Genomic DNA, 22,382 nt, shown 5'->3' with positions numbered 1-22,382 from the left:
TGTGTCTGAAGGTTATTGTGTCTCCTAAACAAATAATGCTTTTTCCTCTTGCTGTCGGAAGTTTATTCATTTTTCTGTGGACAGAAAAATATTGTAGTGCTCCAGGGCCACAACAGCTAGGAAAAGTCACTCAAATACCATGCATAAGAACAAGATCTCAGGCAGGCCTTTTTAAGGACAGAAGAAGGAGAGATTAGGAAGGTCTGTTACCAATTTACCTTAGAGTATTAAGAGCATCTTTCTGAGTATCAATTAACTCTGCCACCCCCTCACACCTCCCCTTCCTCCTCCAAGCTCGTTACTGTGGTACCACTGCTCCTGCTGAATTCATGCCCTTATCAGTTTATTTCATGCTTCATTTCTTTCACAGCCTGGTTTCCTGAGCTGCTTTGGAAGATTATTCTCTGAACAGTTTTTGTCATGCTTTTTGGTATTCATGTTGCTTCAGAAATACTCAAGAAAGGGGGAGGGGGAGCTTTCTCTTTGTTCTAATTGATTTGCTTCACTTGGACAGAACATGCTGATATTCGAGACTGAAATAATCCAGGATCAGTTCACTTTCACTTTCAAAGGCAAGAATGGAGGTATTAAAACTCTTCTTTTTCTTTGCAGCAAGCTCAGCCTAACACAGATTGGCGCTTCTCTCAGACCCAGAGACCTGGAACAAGTGGGTAAGTGGCTCTTCCTTCATTTATCTGTGGGATGAAGTTTTCTTTTCTTGGTGTGCCACTTTCAGGGCTGCGAAGTCCATGAGTGGCAGCTCTGAGAGCGAGTGTCCCTGTCATTGATGGAGTCAGAAATAGGTCTGCTCCTGTGTCAGCTGTGTTTGGTGGGGGTGTGACAGCTGCTCTTGGCACTGGTGTGTCTGGGTTTGGTTCCTGCACCTCAGGAACTGAAAGGAATTCCAGGTGAAGTTGGGAGATAGAGGACTGGACAATGGGTTTCACAGAAAAAGGCCTCTTTGCTAAAGCAGATTCTGAGCATGTAAATTCCTTCCTGAGTCAAAAGTCTTAATTCCTCTCCCTTCATGGAGGCCACTGGAAATCACTCCCTTGGAGTTTCTCATGGAACCTTGAGCTCTGTGCTCACCTCAGGATGGGTCAGATGGAGGGAACCACAGAGCTTCACCTCGTCCCACCTCCCTGCTCAGCAGGGTCATCCCAGAGCTCACAGCACAGGATTGTGTCCAGCCAGTTCTGGAATATCCCCAGTGAGGGAGATTCCACCACCTCTCTGTGGGGTGTGTGTGAGGTCAGAAGAGAAGCCCCAGCAGCAGAGCAGAGACCTCCCAAGTGAGTACCCTGCTCCTGACTGGGGCTCTCTTGCCTCTCGCCCACCAAAATTTGCTTGTCTTGGTCCACAGCAAGAGACCACTGACAACAAAATGTTGTTCTTTGCCTCTCCCATCTTCTCTCCTGGTTCATGGACAGGGATCCCCTTCAGAGGGTGAACTCCCTTGAAAGAGAGAGCTTTAAGTGAATTCCACCTTTCTCTGTGAATACCCCAACCAGAGGTTACTGTGTATGAGGAGACTGGCTCCAGGATAATTTATATGTGAAAAGATAATATCTTTTGGGGCATACCTGAGGGTTATACTCTCTGAATAATCAGGAGTAAATCTGGGTGATGTGCTTCCTCATCTGGCTGGCTCAGGCCCTGTATCTCTGTGCTTTGTCACTCCTGGTGGCCACTTGGGCAGCTCCTGTGGAGTTTAAAATGGTGAAATGGGAGTAGTGGATGCTGGATTTTGGTGTCAGAACTTGCAATTAAACATCTGCAGCAGCTGTTTGTGCCTGACTCTTTCCCTGGGTCTGGCTCAATAATTAATCTTATCAGAAAATGAAGAGATTGCTATAGCCAACTTGTTGAAGTGATTAAACTTTGCTATTCCAGCTGATAAAGCTAAAATGGAGTGAGGGTTTGATGTAATTAGATAAAGTGTACATAGTAGAAGCTGGCCTTGGACTTTAAAACAAAGCTATAGCTGGAATAGTTTTCTCAGAGGTCTGTTAAGCTCCCCATCACTGACAACATTTTAATCAAGGAAAATCTTTCTAAGCATTTCCGCTCCAGTTCAAATGACAATTAACAAAGCCCTGTTAATGAAGAAGTGCTCCACAGCTGCTGTAATTGTTTGGCTGTGAGAAGGCAGTAAATGAGCCCCATCAGAGCAGGCTCTGCTGCTCCCTCTTCTAGCATCATGCTGGGGCTCTTCAGGGCACAGAGCTGATGCAGCCCAGAGCCCCTCATCTCAGTGACAGGGACTTTCCTCAGGTCATGGGACAGTGGCACTCAGCCTAGCTCCCAGCCCCTGCCTGGATCTCTTCACAAGCTCCATCCCCTTCCCAGTGCCTAAGAGACAGCAGCAACTGTGGCGTGGGAAGAGAGAGGGCAAGAGGAAAGGCAGCCTCAGAGTGTGTGTGGGGAGCTGAACGAGTGTGACATGTTACTTCTGGTGCATGAGCCACGATGTCACTGCTGAGGATCTGTGACCTGTGTGCCCAGGACAGCCTCTGGAACAGCTGCTCTTCAATCACAGAATGTTTTGGGTTGGAAGGGACCTTCAAGCTCATCTTTTTTGACCCCCTACCATGGGTAGGGACACCTTCTGCTGGAGCAGGTTGCTCTGAGCCCCATGGTGTGACAGGGGGGTCCCACATCATGAACCTGAACCCTGACTTTGGAAGGAGATTTTGCTGAAGCACAGGCTGCTGTTGAAATAACTGGAAAAACTCAGTGGATTTTAATTCCTGCTGGTTTTCCCCACTTGCCTGTGTCCACATTTGCAGCAAAACTGCTCTTGCAGATTTCCCCCCCCCCCGTTTCTTTCATCCTGTTTTAAGTTAAATGAAGGGGGATGTTTTTAATCCAAACCTGTGTGACGCTATAAAAGGATGGAAATAGAAAGTGCTCTCATATGTTCAGTGCCCAGCCCTGACATCTCCCTGGTGATCAAACAGGCAGATCCTGGAAAGCAGCCCACTCCCCATTGTGCTGTTCCCGTGCTCTTCCCAGAGTTTTGATGCCTGGTGTGTGAATTCCCCAGGCACTGCTTGGTAGTACAGGCATTAAAGAGGGGGCAAGTGCAGCTGCCTGAGCCCGGCTTGCTGTTCTCTCTCTGCTGTTAAACCCTGTACAAATGTGTCTCCTGCTGACAGGTGAAGCTCTGTAGCACCACGAGCTCTCTGAACTGCAGGGCTCTGCTTGGTGCTAGGGGAGCACAGCCCGCCTTTCAGCTGAAAATCAAAAAAAGGGATGTGCTCTCAACTCTATTTGACCCAAATTAAATAACAATAAAGACACAGCAGCTTAGGCCAGGGGTTTGAATGGGTCGTGGGGGGAGCCTGGCACTGACCCTAAGCCAGAAACAAGCTCAAACCTGTGTTGGGATTTCTGCCTTGCTGTCTCCATGGGAGCTGGGGAAGAAACAATCCTATCTCTTCTCCACATAGCCCTGCCCATCACAACAAATCCCACATGTCTCTGGGCACCTGGAACCAGGCAGAACAGGGGAAGCTCAATGAGGAGGGACCAGCTCTTGATCTCCTACTCGCTGCTGCTCCAGGACAACAAAGGGAATCTGCTCTTTGTTCTGAAACACGGGAGAGCTCTGGTGCACATGCTCAGGAGAGAGGAGCTCAGACAATATGCTCTGAAAATGTGGTAGCAAGGCAGACCTGAGCAAAACAGAATTAATCTTGTTTGGGAGAAATAGGAGGATAGGATGATTAATTTAATGATGTTTGTGTTTTGTTTTTCTTAAAAAAACCCCACACCCATGCTGTCGCTGGGCAAATGGAAATGAATCCAGACTGATTCCGAGCAGCAGATGCCATTCCTGGGTAAATCAGATCAGTGGCTCTAGCAGAGATTACACTGATGAATTGGCCAAAGTGCAATAAATTAATGTCCAGCAGCATCGCAGGGTATCCCTGTGGGATCATCACTGTGGGGTTTCCCTGTGGGAGGAGGCTGGTGGTGTCTGGGAGGAGAGTGCAGGGACTGGGGCTGCTACAAAGGACCCATCTTGTTGTTTTGGTTTGTTTCCATTGTTGTGCCCTGCCTGTTCATGGTGCTGCCTGACCCTGGCTGCTCTTTGTTTTGGGGTGTGATGATTTGTTCAGGAAAACACCAGGCTGGAGTCAGGATTTCCTTCCTGGAGGATGGGGAGGGCTCTGTGTTGCTCACAGGTGGACATGAGAGGGTGAGACAGGTCTGGGAGGCATCTTGTGGCAGGGCTGAGGACAATGCTAGGCTGTGTGGGCAGGCTGGGAGGAGATGGCAGGCAGGAGACACCCAGAGACAGCGGCAGGGGACTCACAGGGAGGTGGGAAGCAGTGTGAGAATCCATGGCAACTCCAGGGGAGGGAGGAGCAGAGCGTGTAGAGAAGATGCAGAGTTGCCATTTCACAGCCCCCTTCCATTTGTTTTCTCCATTCCTAAATCCCCCCTTGTTAATGCTTCTCAAAGCTGTTGCTAGCCAGGCTTCCCCTCCCTGGCTGAGCACAGCCAATGGTGATGTTCACTTCGCTTCACTTGTTTATCAAACAGCATCACAGCTGCCCTGTCTGGCCCCAGCCATCATCCCCCACCCAGAAATGAGGGGCTTGGGGCTCACAGTGGAGATGCTGCAGCAAGAGAGAGCCAGGAAGGAAAAGAGGGATTTTTTTTTTTCATTCTCTGTTTTGTTTTCATGCAAGAACTTCAAGAGTTGGGCTTGCAGGACTATCAACAGTCCTGTGTGTGCTGGGGGCTGGGGAGAAGAATAAAAAATGGTCCTTTAAGCTCTCAGGGGTGTTCTTGTGGCTCAAAGCATGCAGATGTTGCTGGGGGGGGGGGCTTGTGGTGTGTTTTTGGGGTGCATGACAGTGTACCAGGACACTGACCCCACGTGTGTGTCTGGGGGGAACATCCCAGAGCAGCTGGGGCCAGAGAAGGAACCACAGACGTTCCTGGGCTTACACAGCATGGGACTGGACACCCAGCAGAAGGACAACTGGCCACAGCTGCAGGCTTTGCCCACATCCTCCCTAAAAATAAATAAAGGCAGACCCAGGAGCCCCAGGGGTGTCTGGGGGCGTTGTAAACACTGAGGAATTTATGCTGCGAGTTTGTGTCGTGGTGTAGTGCATCCAACAGCAGGGGCTACAAAGCACAGGGCACCAGTGGGGCTGTGCAGATAAACACGGATGGATTTGCCTTCTGCTCATTCATGGAAAACATGGAAATGGGCACATGCCGGGCAGGGCTGCTGGACAGGCTGCAGCTTCTCACTGACAGGAGCAAGAGGAGCAGCAGAGGGAAGTGCCACTGTGGGCAGTTTAGGAAATAATTACAGTCCTCACATTGCCATCCCAAACACGCCCCAGGGTTAAGCCAGCAGTAGTATTTGCTCTGCCAGGTGTGGTTCCACACATTTTGCAGGTGAATGATAAAGTTATAAGTCTCTGGGCTAAAATTCCAGCTTTTTCTGACTGGGTTGTATTTGTTTGCCTGTTCAGTGTTGAGCAGTGACTCCTCCACAACTCCTGCAGCATGTGGAGTGTGGAGCTGCTCTCAGCTGCCTCCCCAAGGCCTGGCGAAGGTGTGAGTGGAGCCCTGGAGCCTGAAAAATCACAGCAGCCTCTGGAATTCTACTGGAGGGCATGGCTTTGAAGGAACAGCCATAATCTAAGTGACAGTGTTCTCCTAAGAGTGAGAGCTGCTGTGCTTAATGTGGGCTGTGAATCTCTGAGTGCAGGAGGAGTTGTGCCACTGAAGGAGCTCTGCTCTGAAGGGGTTTTCCCCCTGCCAAATCCTTGGGGCTGAACAGCTCAAATCACCAACTTCTGCCATGTCCTGGGGAGTCTGGGAGAGAAGTTGTCTTTTTGGGGAGTATTTGGGGTGGTTGATTGTGTCCAGTGATGAAGCCCACACCAGTTCCCAGCCTCTTTGTGTGGCTTTTGCTCAGCAAACACCTTGGAGGGAACCATAGAGGCCCAAGAAGGGCCAGACTGTTTTATCTGTCAGGTTTGACCTGGTGGGTTGTGGCACAGAAAAGACTGGAGACAATTTAAAGCCTCATGGATTGGAGGGGCTGGAGCGTGTCCAGGGCAGGGAACGGAGCTGGGAAGGGGCTGGAGCCCCAGGAGAGGCTGAGGGAGCTGGGAAGGGGCTCAGCCTGGAGAAAAGGAGGCTCAGGGGGGACCTTGTGGCTCTGCACAACTCCTGACAGGAGGGGACAGCCGGGGGGGTCGGGCTCTGCTCCCAGGGAACAGGGACAGGAGGAGGAAAAGGCCTCAATTTGCACCAGGGGAGGTTAAGATTGGATATTAGGGAAAATTTCTTTACTGAAAGGGTGGTCAGGTGTAGGAACAGATACCAGGGCAGTGGTGGAGTCTCTGTCCCTGAGGGGATTTAAAAGTTGCGCAGATGTGGCACCTGGGGCTTGGGTTAGTGCTGGAATTGTCAGTGCTGGGTTCATGGTTGGACCCGATGATCTCAGAGGACTTTTCCAACCTAACAATTCTGTGATTTAATTACTGGGGTTTCCTATCAACCGTACAGACAAAACACTGCTTTTAAAGGACTGTGAGGCTGCTCAGAGCCTGGCTTTGCTTTGGGCATGGGCTGCAGCCCTGGGGTGCAATTTTGGAGTGGATTTGGGTTGCTGGGGCAGGCAGGAGCTGTTTTGATGCTGGGAACAGGACTTTTCTCTGGATGACTCCTCTCCCTCCCTCTCTTCCTGCAGAGCTGATCTGATCTTGGGATTGGAAGCTGAAGGGTTTTGTAGAGATGTGTCCTGTCCCACCCCACCTCCCCTTCCACAGTCAGGAGACCACAGAGCTGTGGAGCACTGGAGCACCTGGAGCACTCCTGCTTGCAGGGGCCACCCTTTTGGCTACCAACAGCCCAAATCTCAGCAGATTCAGTATCTGGGCTTCTTTCTACATCACATAGCCCTTTTAAAATGAGTATTTCCTTCCCTTATGGGCCATTCTGGGCCAATATTCCCTTTATCTGCATTTGTCATGGCTCTTGAAGTCTGAACCCTCCAGATCCTGCCAAGTGGGACAAAAGTGAAGTCTTTTGTAGAGAAAAGGAAATACCCAGGTGATGGGCTCTCTCACTGTGGAGACCCCCCAGAATATCAGGGGTTTCATCATCAGTTTTATCTATAGAAAAGCTATTTTAGGTAATTTAACAGGTGCTATGTGTATTAGTTTAATTTTTCTCCCTCCATCTGCTTCCTGCGCAGCTGAGCACGTGCCATGGCTGGCTGCAGAGATGGATCTGAAAAATAGGCACAACAACCTTTCCAAAGAATTTCCCAAAATACCCTTCCTGACATGTCTGGGACACGGGTGGTGGCAGGATGGCCCGGGGGAAGTAATTACTGTTCTGGGCTCTGTCTCCTTCAGAGACAGAAGACTTCCATGGAGAGGGGACACTGCCCTGGCCCCATTTTAGGAACATTGTGGGCTTTTGTTCTGCCTTCATCCAGCAGAGCAGCATCCCAGCAGCTCCACAGGCTGGAAGTAAAGGCTCTCCAGTGCTTTGGGAGGCTGGAAATGCTCCCCCCACTCACACTTCTTGCTGACATTTTCAATCGCATCTTTGCAAAGTCATGATCTTAAAGCTCGGCTTCATCCAGGCTCCCTCCAGGCCTTGGAATTGCATTACAGAAGTGGCCGGGAATGTGCGGGGATGTGGGGGAAGGGCCGGCAGCGTCTCTGTCAGGGACGGGAAATGGTGGCAATTCTGGAACTGACCCCGGCTTTTTTCGGGGGCTGGGGGAGGGTGGCGTGGGAAGTAGGACAGAGGGATGCTCACCCTGGTCTGTGTCCCCAGGGATGCGGAGTGTCCGCAAGCCTCGGGAGTGTCCCCAGGCACAGGCTGTGTCCCCAGGCATGGGGCAGTGTCCCTAGGCACAGGCAGTGTCCCCAGGCACAGGCTGTGTCCCCAGGCACAGGCAGTGTCCCTGGGCCCGGTGCTGTGTCCCCAGGCCTGTGTCAGTGTCCCTGGGCACAGGCAGTGTCCCCAGGCCTGTGTCAGTGTCCCCAGGCACAGGCAGTGTCCCCAGGCCTGTGTCAGTGTCCCCAGGCCTGTGTCAGTGTCCCCAGGCCTGTGTCAGTGTCCCCAGGCCTGTGTCAGTGTCCCCAGGCCTGTGTCAGTGTCCCCAGGCACAGGCAGTGTCCCCAGGCCCGGTGCTGTGTCCCCAGGCTTTTGTCAGTATCCTGAGGCCTGTGTCAGTGTCCCCAGGCCCGGTGCTGTGTCCCCAGGCTCGGTGCTGTGTCCCCAGGCTCGGTGCTGTGTCCCCAGGCCTGTGTCAGTGTCCCCAGGCCCGGTGCTGTGTCCCCAGGCTCGGTGCTGTGTCCCCAGGCCTGTGTCAGTGTCCCCAGGCCTGTGTCAGTGTCCCCAGGCCCGGTGCTGTGTCCCCAGGCCTGTGTCAGTGTCCCCAGGCCTGTGTCAGTGTCCCCAGGCCCGGTGCTGTGTCCCCAGGCTTTTGTCAGTATCCTGAGGCCTGTGTCAGTGTCCCCAGGCCCGGTGCTGTGTCCCCAGGCCTGTGTCAGTGTCCCCACACGCCGGGAGCACAGCGGAGGCCCAGCTCCGGCGGGGACAGACCTGCTCCCTCTCACTTGTCACTTTGCCAGCCGGGGAATGTTCAGGCTGAGATTTTACTGCCGCTGCTGCCTCCGCTGGAGCCGTGTGTGGGAGGCGGCGGGGGGATGGGGAGGAAGCTGGGAGAGAGGAGGGAGAAGTGCAGGGGGATGGGACAGGGGACAGCGAGCAGGGGCTGCTCGGGAATGGGGCTGGAGGAAAGGGCTTGGGGATACCCGTGGCTCCGGGAGCTGGCTGGGGAGGGGAGGGCTGGGTGCTGCCCGAGGGAAAGTGGGAGCAGCATCCGGGGCTGGCGTGTAAATGGGAGTGAAAGGAGAAGAGGCCAGGAGGAGAAGTAAATCCCAGTCACAACCCCTTGCCTGGGAGCAGCCAGGAGCACGGGCTGGGAGAGGTCCTGGCTAGGAGAGGGCACTGCCATAGGAGCCAGAAAGCCCCAGAAAGAAAGGAGAGAGGATGCTGAGGGTGTCCCGGGAAAATCCCCAGCCCAAGCACTGCCCACAGCCCTGCCAGGCACCTCGGAGTGCCCTCGGGGCACTGAGCTGCCCTCTCCATCCCCTGGGGCTCTGACAGCACTGCTCTGGCATGAATACACTTTCCCAGTTTGTTGTGGCGCTGCTGTGACTCGTGTTTCCAGCTGCAGAGCAAGGAAAACAATTTTTCAGGAATCCATCGGGCGATTGTGCAAATAAATGTTTGCGAGGCCTTTGGCTGCCATAGTGATGAGCTCCATGGCAACCCCGCAAGGAAATGAATAATTCTGTGCTCGAAGTGGAATAATTTTGTGCTGGAAGTGGAAGATAAAAAGGGGCCTAATGGCTGAGGGTGCTGCAAATTAGCTGATGAGCAAAGCACCCAAGTGCCCCCCTGGTGTGGGTGCTTGTGGAAGCTCTGGGTAGGGGGGCAGTGTTGGGATGCAGATGGATGCAGTGGGGCTGTGGCAGAGCTGCCAGAAAAAGCCTTTTGTCTGGTTATTCCATGATTTCCATGTAGCCAGGTTTATTGAAGGCAGCTCCAGGTCGTGCAGAGGCTCTACCTGCCTCTCCTGACACAGCACCTGGCCTGTGCTCTGTGTCCACCATGCCCTGAGCCCCTGCAGATGCTGCACCCCCGGGTTTGTCTCAAATGTGGCTTTGATTCCTTCTCTCAGTTCTAGCTACGCTGGAAGCATTCCTGAAAATGAAAGCCAGCTCTTTTCTGAGCTTTGAAGTGTGGAGTAGAACTAAACAGAGAAAAAAAAAATCTATCCTATGGGGGATGGGTTTTTAGAAAAACACCCTATTGAATCAACAGCATTTGTATTAAAACCAGCCAGTCCTTGGAGTATTTCCATAGGAACCAGCCCTCCCATTCCAGGCAGGCTCCCTGCAGCAGCATCCAAAGCTGTGGAGGGGTGGGTGGCAGTGGCAGGGGGGTTCTGGGGTGTGCCCACCCCGGGCAGGGGCAGCAGGGCAGGGCGGGCTGCTCATTGTTGAGTCAGTGATTCACAGCTGTGACTCACAGCCCCATCCTATAGCCGTGGAAGGCAGCCAGGTCTGGCCATCAGCTGTGTGCATTCTCCACTGCGAGAAGTTATTTTTGGATGTTTTTAGATTACAGCCCTTGGGTTTTTTTTCTGTGCCTCTGAATTCTGGATGATTGCACTGCAAGTAATTGAGACACTTGAATTTCCTGCTTAGAGAAGTGAGTTCAATACCTTTTTTTTTTTTTTTTGCAATGCTAAGGCATTTCTAAAATAGCTTTTCTACGTGGCGTCATAAGGAGCAGGCACACAGCTTTGGGGCTCTTTGTGCAAAATTCGGGAACACTGGCTGCAGTAAGGGTGAAAAAAGGACATAGGGGGTGTCAGGTTGAACATGAATCACCAGTGCACCCTTGCTGTGATGGAGACTGACTGGTTTTACTGGTCAGCTTGTAGCCAGCAGGACAAGAAGTTGCCCTCAATTCCCCTGTGACACCCACAGATCCACACCTGGAGCACTGTGCCCAGTTTTGGGCTCCTCACTGCAATAAAAGCAGAACCATACCACCAAAATTATGTGAGCACTGGAGCCCAGGGCAGGGTGGGAGAGGCTGGGAGAGCTCCTTCTGCTTGGAAGTGTGGCACCTAGGAGCACTGCATCCTTCAGGACCCTTCCAACCCAAACCATTGTAGGATTCTATGATTCATGCCCCTTTTCCACTCTGATTTTGTGATCTCACAGGGAATTAAGGGGAGGTAGGGCTTTGGGTGTCCCCCAGAGTGGAGGGGCTGGTGAGGCTCATGCCAAGAGTTCACATGTTCATTCCTCACTAAGACCACAAGGAAGGAAAAGGGTCAGAAGTGCTGCCCATCCTGAACTGGCTGGTGATGCACAGTCCTCCTCCCTGGAACACACAGCTCTAAACCAAGAGCTCAGAACAGCCTGAGCAAGATCCACGTTTCTTGGTACAGCCACCCTCCTTGGGCTGTGCACTGGGAGGGTTGCACTGTGCCACTCCCCAGGCTGCAGGGACTATCCAGACCCCTCATCCCTCCCTTTCCAACCCACTCCTGGCTAAGTCCGGTGCCCAGTGGTGCCAGCTCTCCTGCCTGTGTCTTCATGCAGCCCTGGGACCACGGGCTACGGGGTGGGGAGCTCAGTGGGGTCAGGAGTCCTGGTGCAGGTGAATTTCCTGACCACAGGGTGAGCCTTTCCTTCCGTGCATTCCCACTGCTGTAGGACATGGAGGCTGTGACAGGAGACGGGAGGAATATCTGTACAGGGAAGCCTGAAGGAGGGGTGGAAGAGGAGGGAAGAGTCTTTTGGGAGCTGGAAAATGTGATACTGGCACTGTCACATCAAAGAGGGTGTTGAACCTGAGCCTCTGATTTCACAGCAGCGTTTGAACCACTGGAATACTGCACTTAAAAAAAACCCCAAAATGTATTTGATACTTTCTTGTGCTTTCTCTCCCCCATCTCTGGGTACCACCATCATGTCAGGGCAGCTCCCAGAGGCAGGATAAGTGGCTGGGAGGCTCAGGGATATTTCTGAGCAGCTTTCCTGAAGCCCTGAAAAACCTGGGAACCTCATCCTCCAGCTGGGGGTGGGGCAGGAGCCGCTGGGGTTAACGGGTGGCTGAATGGGCTGTGGTTTGCAATGGAGTTTAGGTTCCTAAGTCCTTTATTGGATCTAGCTCGGGGCTCTATTCCCAGCCCTGTCTGTGACATTAACAGGTCACTGCAGCCCCAGGGCTGTCTCCACCTTGTCCTGGCGCAGCACCGAGCGCGGGGCTGGGGACCCGCGGCCGAGGAGTCTCGGCGCAACCATCACGGAGGAATCAGTTTGGGAGGGGCGCACGCCTCACTTCTGGCCCTTTTGAAACCGTGCCACCACCAGGAGGGCTGTAAATAGTGCCCGGGATGCCCCGGGATGCACAGGCAGCAGGGATTTCAGGATGCTGCCGGCAGGGTCGTGCTGGGGCAGCCTCTGCTCCATTAGTGGTTATTTGCATCCTCTAAAGATTTACTGGTGTGAGAGCTGCGCCCTGTGCCCGGCTGGGGATGGATCAGGCACGGGATACAGAAGGGGAGGGATGGTCCTGTGGTCCTGGTTCAGGTCCTGCACATCTTTGGACAAGTTGCTTAAGACCAGATTTTGTGCAGAGCACCTGGGAATGTCTGCACAGCATCCTTACAACATCCTTACATCCTTACATATATTGTGTTTCAAAGGCAGCTTGAATATATATTCAGAATTCCAGAATGGTTTGGGTTGGAAAGGACCTCACAGACCATCCCATTGCACCCCTGCCATAGGCAGGGATGCCTCCCACTGCCTCCCAGGCTGCTCCAAGCCCCATCCAGTCTGGCCTTGGATGCTGCCAGGGATCCAGGGGCAGCCCCAGCTTCTCTGGGCACCCTGTGCATGGGGAGGGATTTCACAGGGATGCTGAAAGCTCATGTGCATTCAAGGCTTCTCTCCTTTCTGCTTTGATGCAGCTACGAGGTCACTGTGGCAGGTACAACCTTCAAGAACAGCGCCTGTGGGTCCATCCCAATTCCAAAATGCCCATATTGAGCCTGTTCCGTGTGTAAGGGCGCAGGTGGAGGGGGCACTCAGGCAGGGGGATGCTCAGCAGGGCGTGAGGAGCCCATCTGGTGCCCAGCACGTGGCACTGAGCTGGCACCGGCCGTGCCCGCGCTGGCATTTGCAGCGTGCAGGGTGCTGAGTGCTCAGGCATGGGGCTGCCAGCAGGACACCCCAGAGCATGGCTGGGCAGGAATCTGGTGTCTGAACCGGATGCTGAGATCCCAGCAGGGCTTTAGGATCTCAGCAGGCTGTTGGGGTCTGAGCAGGGTTTTGGGGTCTGAGCAGGGTTTTGGGGTCTGAGCAGGCTGTTGGGGTCTGAGCAGGCTGTTGGGGTCTGAGCAGGGTTTTGGGATCTGAGCAGGCTGTTGGGATCTGAGCAGGCTGTTGGGGTCTGAGCAGGGTTTTGGGATCTGAGCAGAGTTTTGGGGTCTGAGCAGGCTGTTGGGGTCTGAGCAGGGTTTTGGGATCTGAGCAAGGTTTTGGGATCTGAGCAGGCTGTCGGGGTCTGAGCAGGGTTTTGGGGTCTGAGCAGGCTGTTGGGATCTGAGCAGGCTGTTGGGGTCTGAGCAGGGTTTTGGGGTCTGAGCAGGCTGTTGGGATCTGAGCAGGGTTTTGGGATCTGAGCAGGCTGTTCCGGTCTGAGCAAGGTTTTGGGGTCTGAGCAGGATTTTGGGGTCTGAGCAGGGTTTTGGGATCTGAGCAGGCTGTTGGGGTCTGAGCAGGCTGTTGGGGTCTGAGCAGGGTTTTGGGGTCTGAGCAGGCTGTTGGGGTCTGAGCAGGGTTTTGGGGTCTGAGCAGGGTTTTGGGGTCTGGCAGCTCCTGGGTATAAGGGCTGGGACCACAGTGGTGGAGGAGGCCACCTCCATGCCTTGTAACTTTGTGGTTTGAACACTTTCCTGGGAAATGGGGTAAGGTCTCTTCATGGGAAGGGCTTTCCAACCCCCCATCCTTCCCTCTCTCACTTCAGGAGAGCTCCCAGCTGCAAGAGCAGGGCAGCCCTCATCCCAAGGGAGCCAAGGGGTAAATCCTGGCATTCCAGTGGATGGAAAGGGCTGTGGGTGGTCAGAGCAGTGACTGGGAGAGGAGACAGTGGTGATCTGAGTGGAGGGGTCATTTTGGGACAGAGCAGAGGGGACCCCAGGAAGCTGGTGAGATGTTTAGGAAGTGTGGAGGCTCTGGAGGGGCTCTGGGAGCACAGCCCTGAGCAGTGAGCGGTGGCTGAGCACAGCTGACACCTGGCAGACATGAAAGCCGGGCTTGTTAGCCTGCACACAGAGTGCTGATTGTAGGCCTGGCCACAAAACCTCCTCAGCCAAAGTCTGTCAGCATCCCCCGAGTTCTCCCAGGCGGATCTGTGGTGCTCAGCACCCCCAGCAGCCAAGGGGAACCAAGGGAGATGCCCAGATGCTGCCTGCTCTCCTCTCCCTGCTGCTCCAGCCTCCCCAGGACTGATCTTGGACTCTTTTCAGAGCAAATTCTGTGGTGCCAGGCAGCTGCTCTGTGATGACCCAAATTCCCACCGCAGCGTGGGGTTTTCTCACCGTCCATCACATGAATGAAGCTGCAGAATGGAGTTGTAACCTGAAAGAGCTTGAAAGGTGCATCCACTCACAGCCTGCAAAAGGACAGAGGACCTGGTCATACAAGGGTGCATATGTAGCTCTGGGGCTTTAGGACTGCAGTTGTTATTATTACACTGTAATTTTGGCAATGGATTACATTCTATCCCATGGCAGGGGGGTACAGATAGATGATCTTAAAGTTCTCTTCTGACCCAAACCATTCTGTGATTGCTTTTTGGTGGGGTTTTGAGGAGATGAGATGCTTGGCTGTAGCCTCTGAAGGCAGCAGGAGTTAGGAAGGTGTTGCTGGAAGCACCATTGAGTCCCCAAGTGCTTTTGGTGGTTATTCTTCAAGAGCCTGGTGAGGGATGGACACCTCTGAAAGAGTCTTGGCTCCTGAGTGCTATTTATGGGAGGATTTAAAGCAGGCACTGGTCCAGCCCACTCCTCCTGACTGAACTGGAGTAACTTGCTGTTTGTTTTCTTTTCCCATAGCTCCCAGAATGGAGAGGAAGCTGGAGCCTGGCCCAACAACCAGTTTGACACGGAGATGCTCCAAGCCATGATCCTGGCTTCAGCCAATGGTTGGTCTCCATCACTCCTGGGAAAACCCTGACTCCTGCTCTGGGGGTGCATCTCGGGGTCATGCTGATAGATAAGATGCTGTGGGACTGATTTATCTGGGTTAACTGGGCTGGCTGCAAAGGTTCTGCTTCAACAGATCCCAAAGTTGGTGGAAAAGCACTGATGTCCTGTAGAGAGAGGGGTCAGGAAGGATCCAGAGGGAAAAGCAGTGATGTCCCTTGCAGAGAGAGGGGTCAGGAAGGATCCAGAGGGAAAAGCAGTGATGTCCCTGCAGAGAGAGGGGTGAGGAAGGATCCAGGGGGAAAAGCAATGATGTCCCTGCAGAGGGAAGGGTCAGGAAGGATCCAGGGGGAAAAGCAATGATGTCCCTGCAGAGGGAAGGGTCAGGAAGGATCCAGGCAGAGGAGATATGTGGTTCCTGTACACAGGGACACTTCTTCCACCCAAACTCTGTTTGCTGTGTACTGAAACAACACCATCTGGCTGTGCTCTGGTTGTGTTACGTGAAAGGGCCAGTCTGGAGATGATGTTTTATGAACTACTTGGTTCCAGAAAGTCACAGTAAATTACGCTTGCTGTAAGGTGAGGAGGAAGGAAGGCTGGAAGTTTGTGTGTGCCTAGAGGCTGGACCAGGGAACCAGCGAATGCCTGACTCAGTATTCCCAACAAACCTTGTGTGCAGAGGAGCTTCCCGAGCCCCTCTGCTGAGCCATGGATTCACCAAGGTTTCCCCCACTGGCTGCTGCTCTGCCTCCTTGCAGTTGTTTTTGCAGGAGGGTGGTTTGGGGTCGTTTTGGGTTGGTTTGTTCTGGTTTGTGGCTGTGCAGAAGCCTTGGGCAGCGAGGGATGTTCTCACACACCCACAGTCTCCATGGCTTTGTATAAAACAAGGACAATTATCACTCTGTGCAGCACTATGGATAAAGAGCCTGGTTTTCATAGAGCCTTTATTTATGAATACCTCCAAGTCTTTCCCCCCTTGATTTAAAAATAGAAGCACAGCCATAAAACCCTATGCAAAATGCTTAGGATGTTTCCTTTGAGCTGTTGGGAGGGAAGGAATCTGAGGGAGGAGGAATGGCTTTGCTGTTGCTTTCTTGGAAAGCTGCTGCAGCTGAACTTTGCTGCTCTGCAGACACCAGGAGACAGCTGCCGTGGCTGGGGAGGGGGACAAGGTCTGGGGCAAGGGAGTTGTTTACACTCAAGAGAGAGAAACAATGTGAAAATGTGTCTTTGCTCTGAAAAACGACCATGGAAAAACAGCCCTTGGGGTTGCATGTGGTTATCATCACCCAGTGTCTCCAGACCCGGTTTCCTTGCTGGTAAATAAAGCTGTTTTTCTGGCTGCTGCTCCAGCAATCCCCAGCATCAGAGCTGAGCGGGTCCCTCCAGGTTAAGCACCGACTTTCATGGAGCCCCGGGCCCTATTGCAGCAAATCTCCCCAGTCCACAGTCCTAACCTCTCCCACGGCTCCAGCCCGCCCAGGGGGTTGATGTAAATCAAATCCCTCCTGCAGATAATGGCTTTCCCTTATCCATCCTCTTCGGGCTCTCTCTGTGCTGGATGTGTGGATGGGGACCCAGCAGCAGTTTTTCCTCCAGCACAGTGTTTTTGTGTCACCCTTGCTCTCTGTCCACCGTTTCTGCTCTCTCTTTAAGCCAATAGTGTTGATTGGAGCAGGTTTTGATTAGGGGCAGCGCTAATTGCCCATTAAGCTTTGTGCTACCCATCCCTGGGTGTGATTTTCTGGCCGTTTAAATAATCCTTATCTTTCACCGTCACCCACTGAGCTGTGTTTGAGCTCCGAGGTGACAAGTGGCTCACAGTGATGCCTTGGATGCATCCTTACCCTGGGCCAGGGGTTTTCCTTGGTTTCAGCAGGAGGCAGCGCTGGCCGTGCCAGGCCAAGCCTGCACCATCCAGTCCTTTGAGGATTAAATCCCTTCCCCAGTGGTTAAATTACCATCACAAGGCAGAGTATCTGGGGACCTGATTTTCCCCCAAGGGCTGTGACCTTGCTGTAGGGTTCTGTCTCCCTTCCCAGCCATCCTTCCTCTGGATCCTCCTGCCATACAGCTGGGAACAAGATGAAAACCCAGTGTTTTGGGCCATCTGAATGGGCAGAGGCAGCTGCTGGGACAGCCCAAGGAGCACAGATGCTCCAGGACACCAGACTCTCAAGGACAGACATCCTGTCCTTAAAATACTCTGGCTCCAGTGAGAATTTAGAGAGGTGCCACGGGATGTGGGAGAGCAGACAGAAAGGCAGCCCGGGGAGGTCCTTTTCCCCCAGGCAGGGGCAGACATGCTATATTGGGTCCCCTGAAAGCCCCGCCAGCAGCTGCAGCAACACCTGCTCTGGGGCTGCCCCCGGCCATGGGGGCAATGGAGCCACTCGCTGGTTATTTTTGCCAGAGCCCAAATTCTTGTTTTCCTCCTCAGGACCGTTTGGGATAATGACAGGCTGCTGGAGGAGGCTGAGCGTGACCTTTCCAGCAAGAAGAGCTCAAGTGCTTTGCTTGGCAAGAGCACCTCGGTGCCCATTTATAACCCTCTATTGTTCCTGTTCTCTCTTCTGTTCAGCCTTAATGTCAGTGTTACCTAGAAACAGCCGGTCGCCCTTACCCAGGACCGACTGGCAGGCTGGGAACTTCACCAGTGCCTTTTTCTCCCTGGTGGAAGCTGTGCTGAGACTGCAAATTAATTCATGGGGCCTTGGGTGGTGCTGGCACCCCCAGCCCTTCATTGCTCAGAGCCCTGGGATGGCCCCGGAGGGACACAGGCAGCAATACACAGGGGAGAGAAGGTGCCCAAGTCCACCCAGCCTCTCACTGGGCTGACTCCAGCTGGGACAGCCCAGAAAAAACAATTCTCCCATGGCTGGAAGCTGTAGTCTGTCCTAATTGAGACAGAGACAATATAAAGCAACACACTCCATTTTCAGAAGGCTTCAAACCTGTTTTTATTCTAGCATGCTTGCTCTTTATACATTCTTACAAAAGTCATAGGTTTACACTTCACTCATTGGTCACGAGAGACAAACAAAGTGCTCATTGGAACAGGCAGCTGCAGGTTTCTCTTATTTCACCTTCTTTCTTTCTTGGTTTCTGTGTCAACGACCTTGGTGGAAAATTCTTTCAGGGGTAAACATGGAACCTCTTATCAAACGTGGATCCTCTTATCCAACTTCTCTCTGGCCCACAGAAGTAGCTGTAAAACCTCTTCCATAGTAGTCCACCTGTGAGATGGTCCCTGCACATCTCCAGTCATCCCCTCCATGGGGATCATTTCTAACACCTCCATGGGTCTGGGCTTGAGTTGGTTGCTAATGAAACAAGCTGCTGCTCAGGCGAGTGAGGATTAGCAACAAACATCACTAATTGCAGACACATAAGGTCCTGCTAGGTCTGGAACCCATTTCATGGGGACTTTGGAAGAATTCTCCTGCGGGGAATGCTTCCAGAGCAGGAAGTGAAAGGCATTTCCCCGCTCTGGGTCGCTGTGTTTGCACCCCATGGCCCTGCCCTGGTGCACAGTATCACGCCTGTTTTCAGCCTCACTGTGTTTTCCTCCCTGTCCGCTCCAACAGAGCAGCTGCAACTTTTCAAACTGCAGTTGCTTCATCATTCCGACCCCTGCAAAGGGAATGTGTACACAGCCGTATTTCAGGGGGATGGTGGGATGTGGTCCAGCTTTTTGTCCAGCTTTCTGGCTGGCTTCGCCACCTCCATCTGCTTAGGGGAAAGCAAAGGCAGCACAGAGGCGTGCACAGAGCTGGTCTGGAGTGAGGAGAAATGCGAGGGGACCCAGCCCCACCGCCTCTGCTCGTTGTTTTTCATTGTTCCCACAATCTCTCTGCCTCTGAAAGGAGGGAGCAGCACTCCTGGGCTCTGCCTTGGGCCCTCTGCGCGCCCTTGCTGGGTGTCCCTATCCTTCAGGAGGGCCTGGCCCCAGCCATGAGCATGAGGCAGATAAAGGCTGAGATGGGAGCCACAGTGTCTCAGACAAAGGCTGAATTTCAGCAAACCATTTCTGAGCAGGGCTGTGCAGGGATCCCACCCTGAGCCGTGCACAGGCAGCTGCACCGGAGCAGATCGTGCAGCAGCTCATGGCAACAGCATCACTCGAGCCCTGCCATCCCCCTATGCTCATTCTCCCCCTGCCTCCGTGCATCCCCCCGTCTCCATCTGCTCTCCAGCATCCCGGGGGGGCCCTGTGCCCCTCCCCACTCCTCACTCCGTGCTGGAGCTTTGCATAGCGACAGGAATGAATTTGCCTTCCCCTCCCCCTGCTCTCAGATCTGGACCATCAGACACGCTCTGGCATTGATTTCCTTCGTGCTCGGCTTCCTAGAGCCATTTTGTGGTATTGCAAGGGAGGGGTTTTGTTTCTCATCTCCCCTGTCCTGCTCCCTGAATAAACCTGGCTGGAGAAAAATACCGCGGGCAGGGTTTTAAATGTGGCGGAAAAATAAATAAATATTGGATTTCCTTTAATGCATCACTAATGGCGTGGCTGCACAATATGTTTGTAATGGGCAGTTTTAGTGGGGGGGTCTGTGCCAGGCTGCCCTGTGGGGGCCTGAAGGGTGATGTTGATTTGGGTTTGACACCCTGTGGGGCTGCTGGGGCTTGGGGTCTCCAGCTGCCTTTAACAGCCTGCCCTTCTCTTTCCCCCCTTCCCCGGCGGTCCCCACAGAAGCTGCTGACGGTAACTCGACCCTGGGCGGCGGCAATGGCACGATGGGGCTGAGCGCCCGCTACGGCCCGCAGTTCACCCTGCAGCACGTCCCCGACTACCGGCAGAACGTCTACATCCCGGGCAGCAACGCCACCCTCACCAACGCCGCCGGCAAGCGCGACGCCAAGAACGCCGCCCCCGCCGGAGGCAACAAAAAGAAATCCGGGAAGAAGGAGAAGAAGTAGTGAAGAAGAAAAAGGAGACCTTAGAGCTACAGGGCAGCCGGCTCCAGCACTCCCCCAAAAACCACAGCCCAGGCCGGAGGACGAATGTGAATTTTTTTGTGGTGCAAAAGTAGGAAATGCTGCGAATGTATCTCGTCATCATCAGATCTGAGAGCAGGGGCTCGCTGCTCTCAGGTCTCGTGATGAAAACCAATCCGGAGTCTAAACCGAACACAAACAAGTGCCCTGTGAATAATGTTTTATACAATCCCTCGGGTATTAGAATATGCAAGGGCCGAAGGTCTTTTGCCACGTCTTTGGATCCAGTTTGCTCCCAGGTAGTCCAAGAAAGGCACAAGGCTTGTGCTCGGCTTTGCCCAATGTAAATAATTTTAATGTGGATCTTTTAATTTATAGCCCTTCAGCTATTTTTTGGAAAGGAAAAGGAAGTTCTTAGCTTAGAGCCCATGCTCCAGTTCTTTGCTGTTAAATTTTCCATTTGTAAAATTCACCCCCAGTCAATGATAGCGATGGATTTTGGAATTTGGAAGTTGGTAGGGAGTGCTTCAGTTCCTGCTTACCTGTCATCTGAAAAAAAAAAACTTTATATTGCATGAGTCAAAGGGAATATGGCAAAGCTGCATCCTAAGCATTTTTAATTTTTTTTTTCTTTAAATTGTAACCACTAATGGCCTGAAAAATGATAAGGAAAAAGCCCTCCTGCTGTGTGAGAGGCAGGGAATTCCATGAGGAGCATGCCGAGGTGTGCGGCAGCTGCCCCGGCGGTTCTAGGGGTCTCCGAAGAGCAGACACATCTCAAACCTTCTTTGCAGTAAATATTTATATGTACAGTCGATGTTCTTATGGAATTAAGGCTAAGAGAGCCTCGCTCCCCCGCGGCCAGGCCTGGCCAGGTCCCCGCGCAGGGGACACGGGGACGACGCTTCACTGTCTGCACACGGTGTCTGCATGCACGTCCCTCACCTCACACCTGCACTAGCGCAGTAGCTCCACGGACCCGCAGAAGTCCTCGCATGCCCACGTGGTGTGAACGCGCCGGCAGCCGCCCGGGCTGCCCTGGGGAAGGGGTGGGAGGGGGTGGGATGGCTCAGGCGGGGTGGGGAAACTCATTATTGCTTCTAGTTCGGGCCCCAAAGGGTGTCTGGGGTGGTGGGGCGGTTCTACGAGGCGGTTCTTGGGGTCTCGCCCAAAGGGCGGGATCCGCGGAGCTGCCGTGCATGGCTTTGGTGCAGACTTGGTGGCTGAGTAAGTGATGGTTGTCTTGGAGGCGTTTGGGGACCAGATCCAGACAAGGGACCCAAGAGCAGGGGGTGACGCTGCAAAATGGGGGGCAGTGGCTGGGGGAGTGTCACATGGGACCATGTGGGGCCAGCCTGGAGGAAGAGGTGACGCTCCCGCTGGCTTTGGGCTTTGTATCCTGCGGGCAGAACTGAAGGATGAGGATTAGAATTTCTCCATGTGCCCATCACCAAAGCACCAGGCCAGCTTCCCATAGCAAAGCAGCTCTGAGCCCCCGGGAGAGGCAGATGGGGGCTTTGTGTAGCCAGAGCCAGGAGAGGAGCTGTGGGGTGGCCCGGAGGGGGCCACACCGAGTTTCCCAGGGGGGTGTGTGTTGTTTTTTTCCTTTTTTAATCACTAACACGTAACTCACCCGAGCAGATCCAGCCCTTTCAGCCAGGCTCTCCCCACCCGTGCCCCCTCCCCAAACCAGGGCAGCAGGATCATCCTCCGTGTTTCATCAGACCCAGCCACCTCTGGCGCTGGCTGCACTGGGAGCGGTTCCCACCCTGTCCCCTGCAGCTGCCACCTGCCCCCCCTCTAGAAATGCTGTAGCTGAATCGTAGTCTTTATATTTTCTTTTTAATCTGCAATCTGAGGTAGCGTAGTGAGTGTCGTGTATTTAGTGGCGTGTTATTTTTAATTGCAGTAACTAACTTGTGGACATCAGTATTTTCAATTTTCTCTGTATCTTCTTTCCATGTGGTCTGTGCTCCGAGTGTGCGTGAAATGAAACACGTTTGCCCTTTCAATGTGTCTAATATTGAATTATACTTATATATTATATATATGCTTATATCCTTCTTATACCCATATAGACCAATGTCGATGTGTTACACGCAAGTTTTATACTCTAATATTTATATTGCTTTTTTTCTTTGGGAAAAAAAAATAATAAAATGGTTTCTTCTGAATGAATGGCATTTATTCTGGTGGGAAAAGGGAGGCACAGGTGGGGTTTGGCCATCCCGGTGCTGCTGACAGGGGCTGGTTCAACCCCTGCCTGGCTCCAGCAGTGGGGATGCTCTAGGAGCACCCCCAGTCTTGTGCCCCCAGGCCTGCTCTGGTGGCACCCCCATCCTCTGGTCGCCCAGGGCTTTGAGTGGAGGGTGACCTGCCTGTGGATCATGACTGAGGACATGATGGGGTCGGTAGCTACAGCCCCAAGAGGATCCAGCTGCCCCCTCCATCACCGGCAGGGATGTGGTCACTGTTGCCCAGTCCTGGAGGATCTGGAGAACCAGATCCAGTTGGGATTCCATCACCCTTCCCATCACCAGCAGGAATCCACTCTTCCTTCTCCAGCCCTGTCTGATTTGCTTTCTGTGGTCTCCCCTCTCTGCACTTGGGGACAATGGGTGGGAGGACACTGTGACCG

General features: G+C 53.2%; 1 protein-coding gene across 1 annotated transcript in view; it reads left to right on the top strand.

Moving 5' to 3' along the window:
- The window catches only part of LOC128795830 (uncharacterized), a 132,314-nt gene extending 110,396 nt beyond the window's left edge, over positions 1-21,918 (top strand). Inside the window, 3 exon segments of the mRNA XM_053956897.1 lie at positions 613-671; positions 14,711-14,799; positions 19,500-21,918. Of these exon segments, the coding sequence (XP_053812872.1) occupies positions 613-671; positions 14,711-14,799; positions 19,500-19,726 (375 nt within the window). The 3' untranslated portion in view covers positions 19,727-21,918.
- The last annotated feature ends 464 nt before the right edge of the window (positions 21,919-22,382 follow it).

The sequence above is a fragment of the Vidua chalybeata genome, chromosome 15 (assembly GCF_026979565.1).
Source record: "Vidua chalybeata isolate OUT-0048 chromosome 15, bVidCha1 merged haplotype, whole genome shotgun sequence".
Taxonomy (NCBI): domain Eukaryota; kingdom Metazoa; phylum Chordata; class Aves; order Passeriformes; family Viduidae; genus Vidua; species Vidua chalybeata.
Note: the sequence above shows the minus strand (reverse complement) of the source record. Positions and strands in the feature narration are given on the sequence as shown.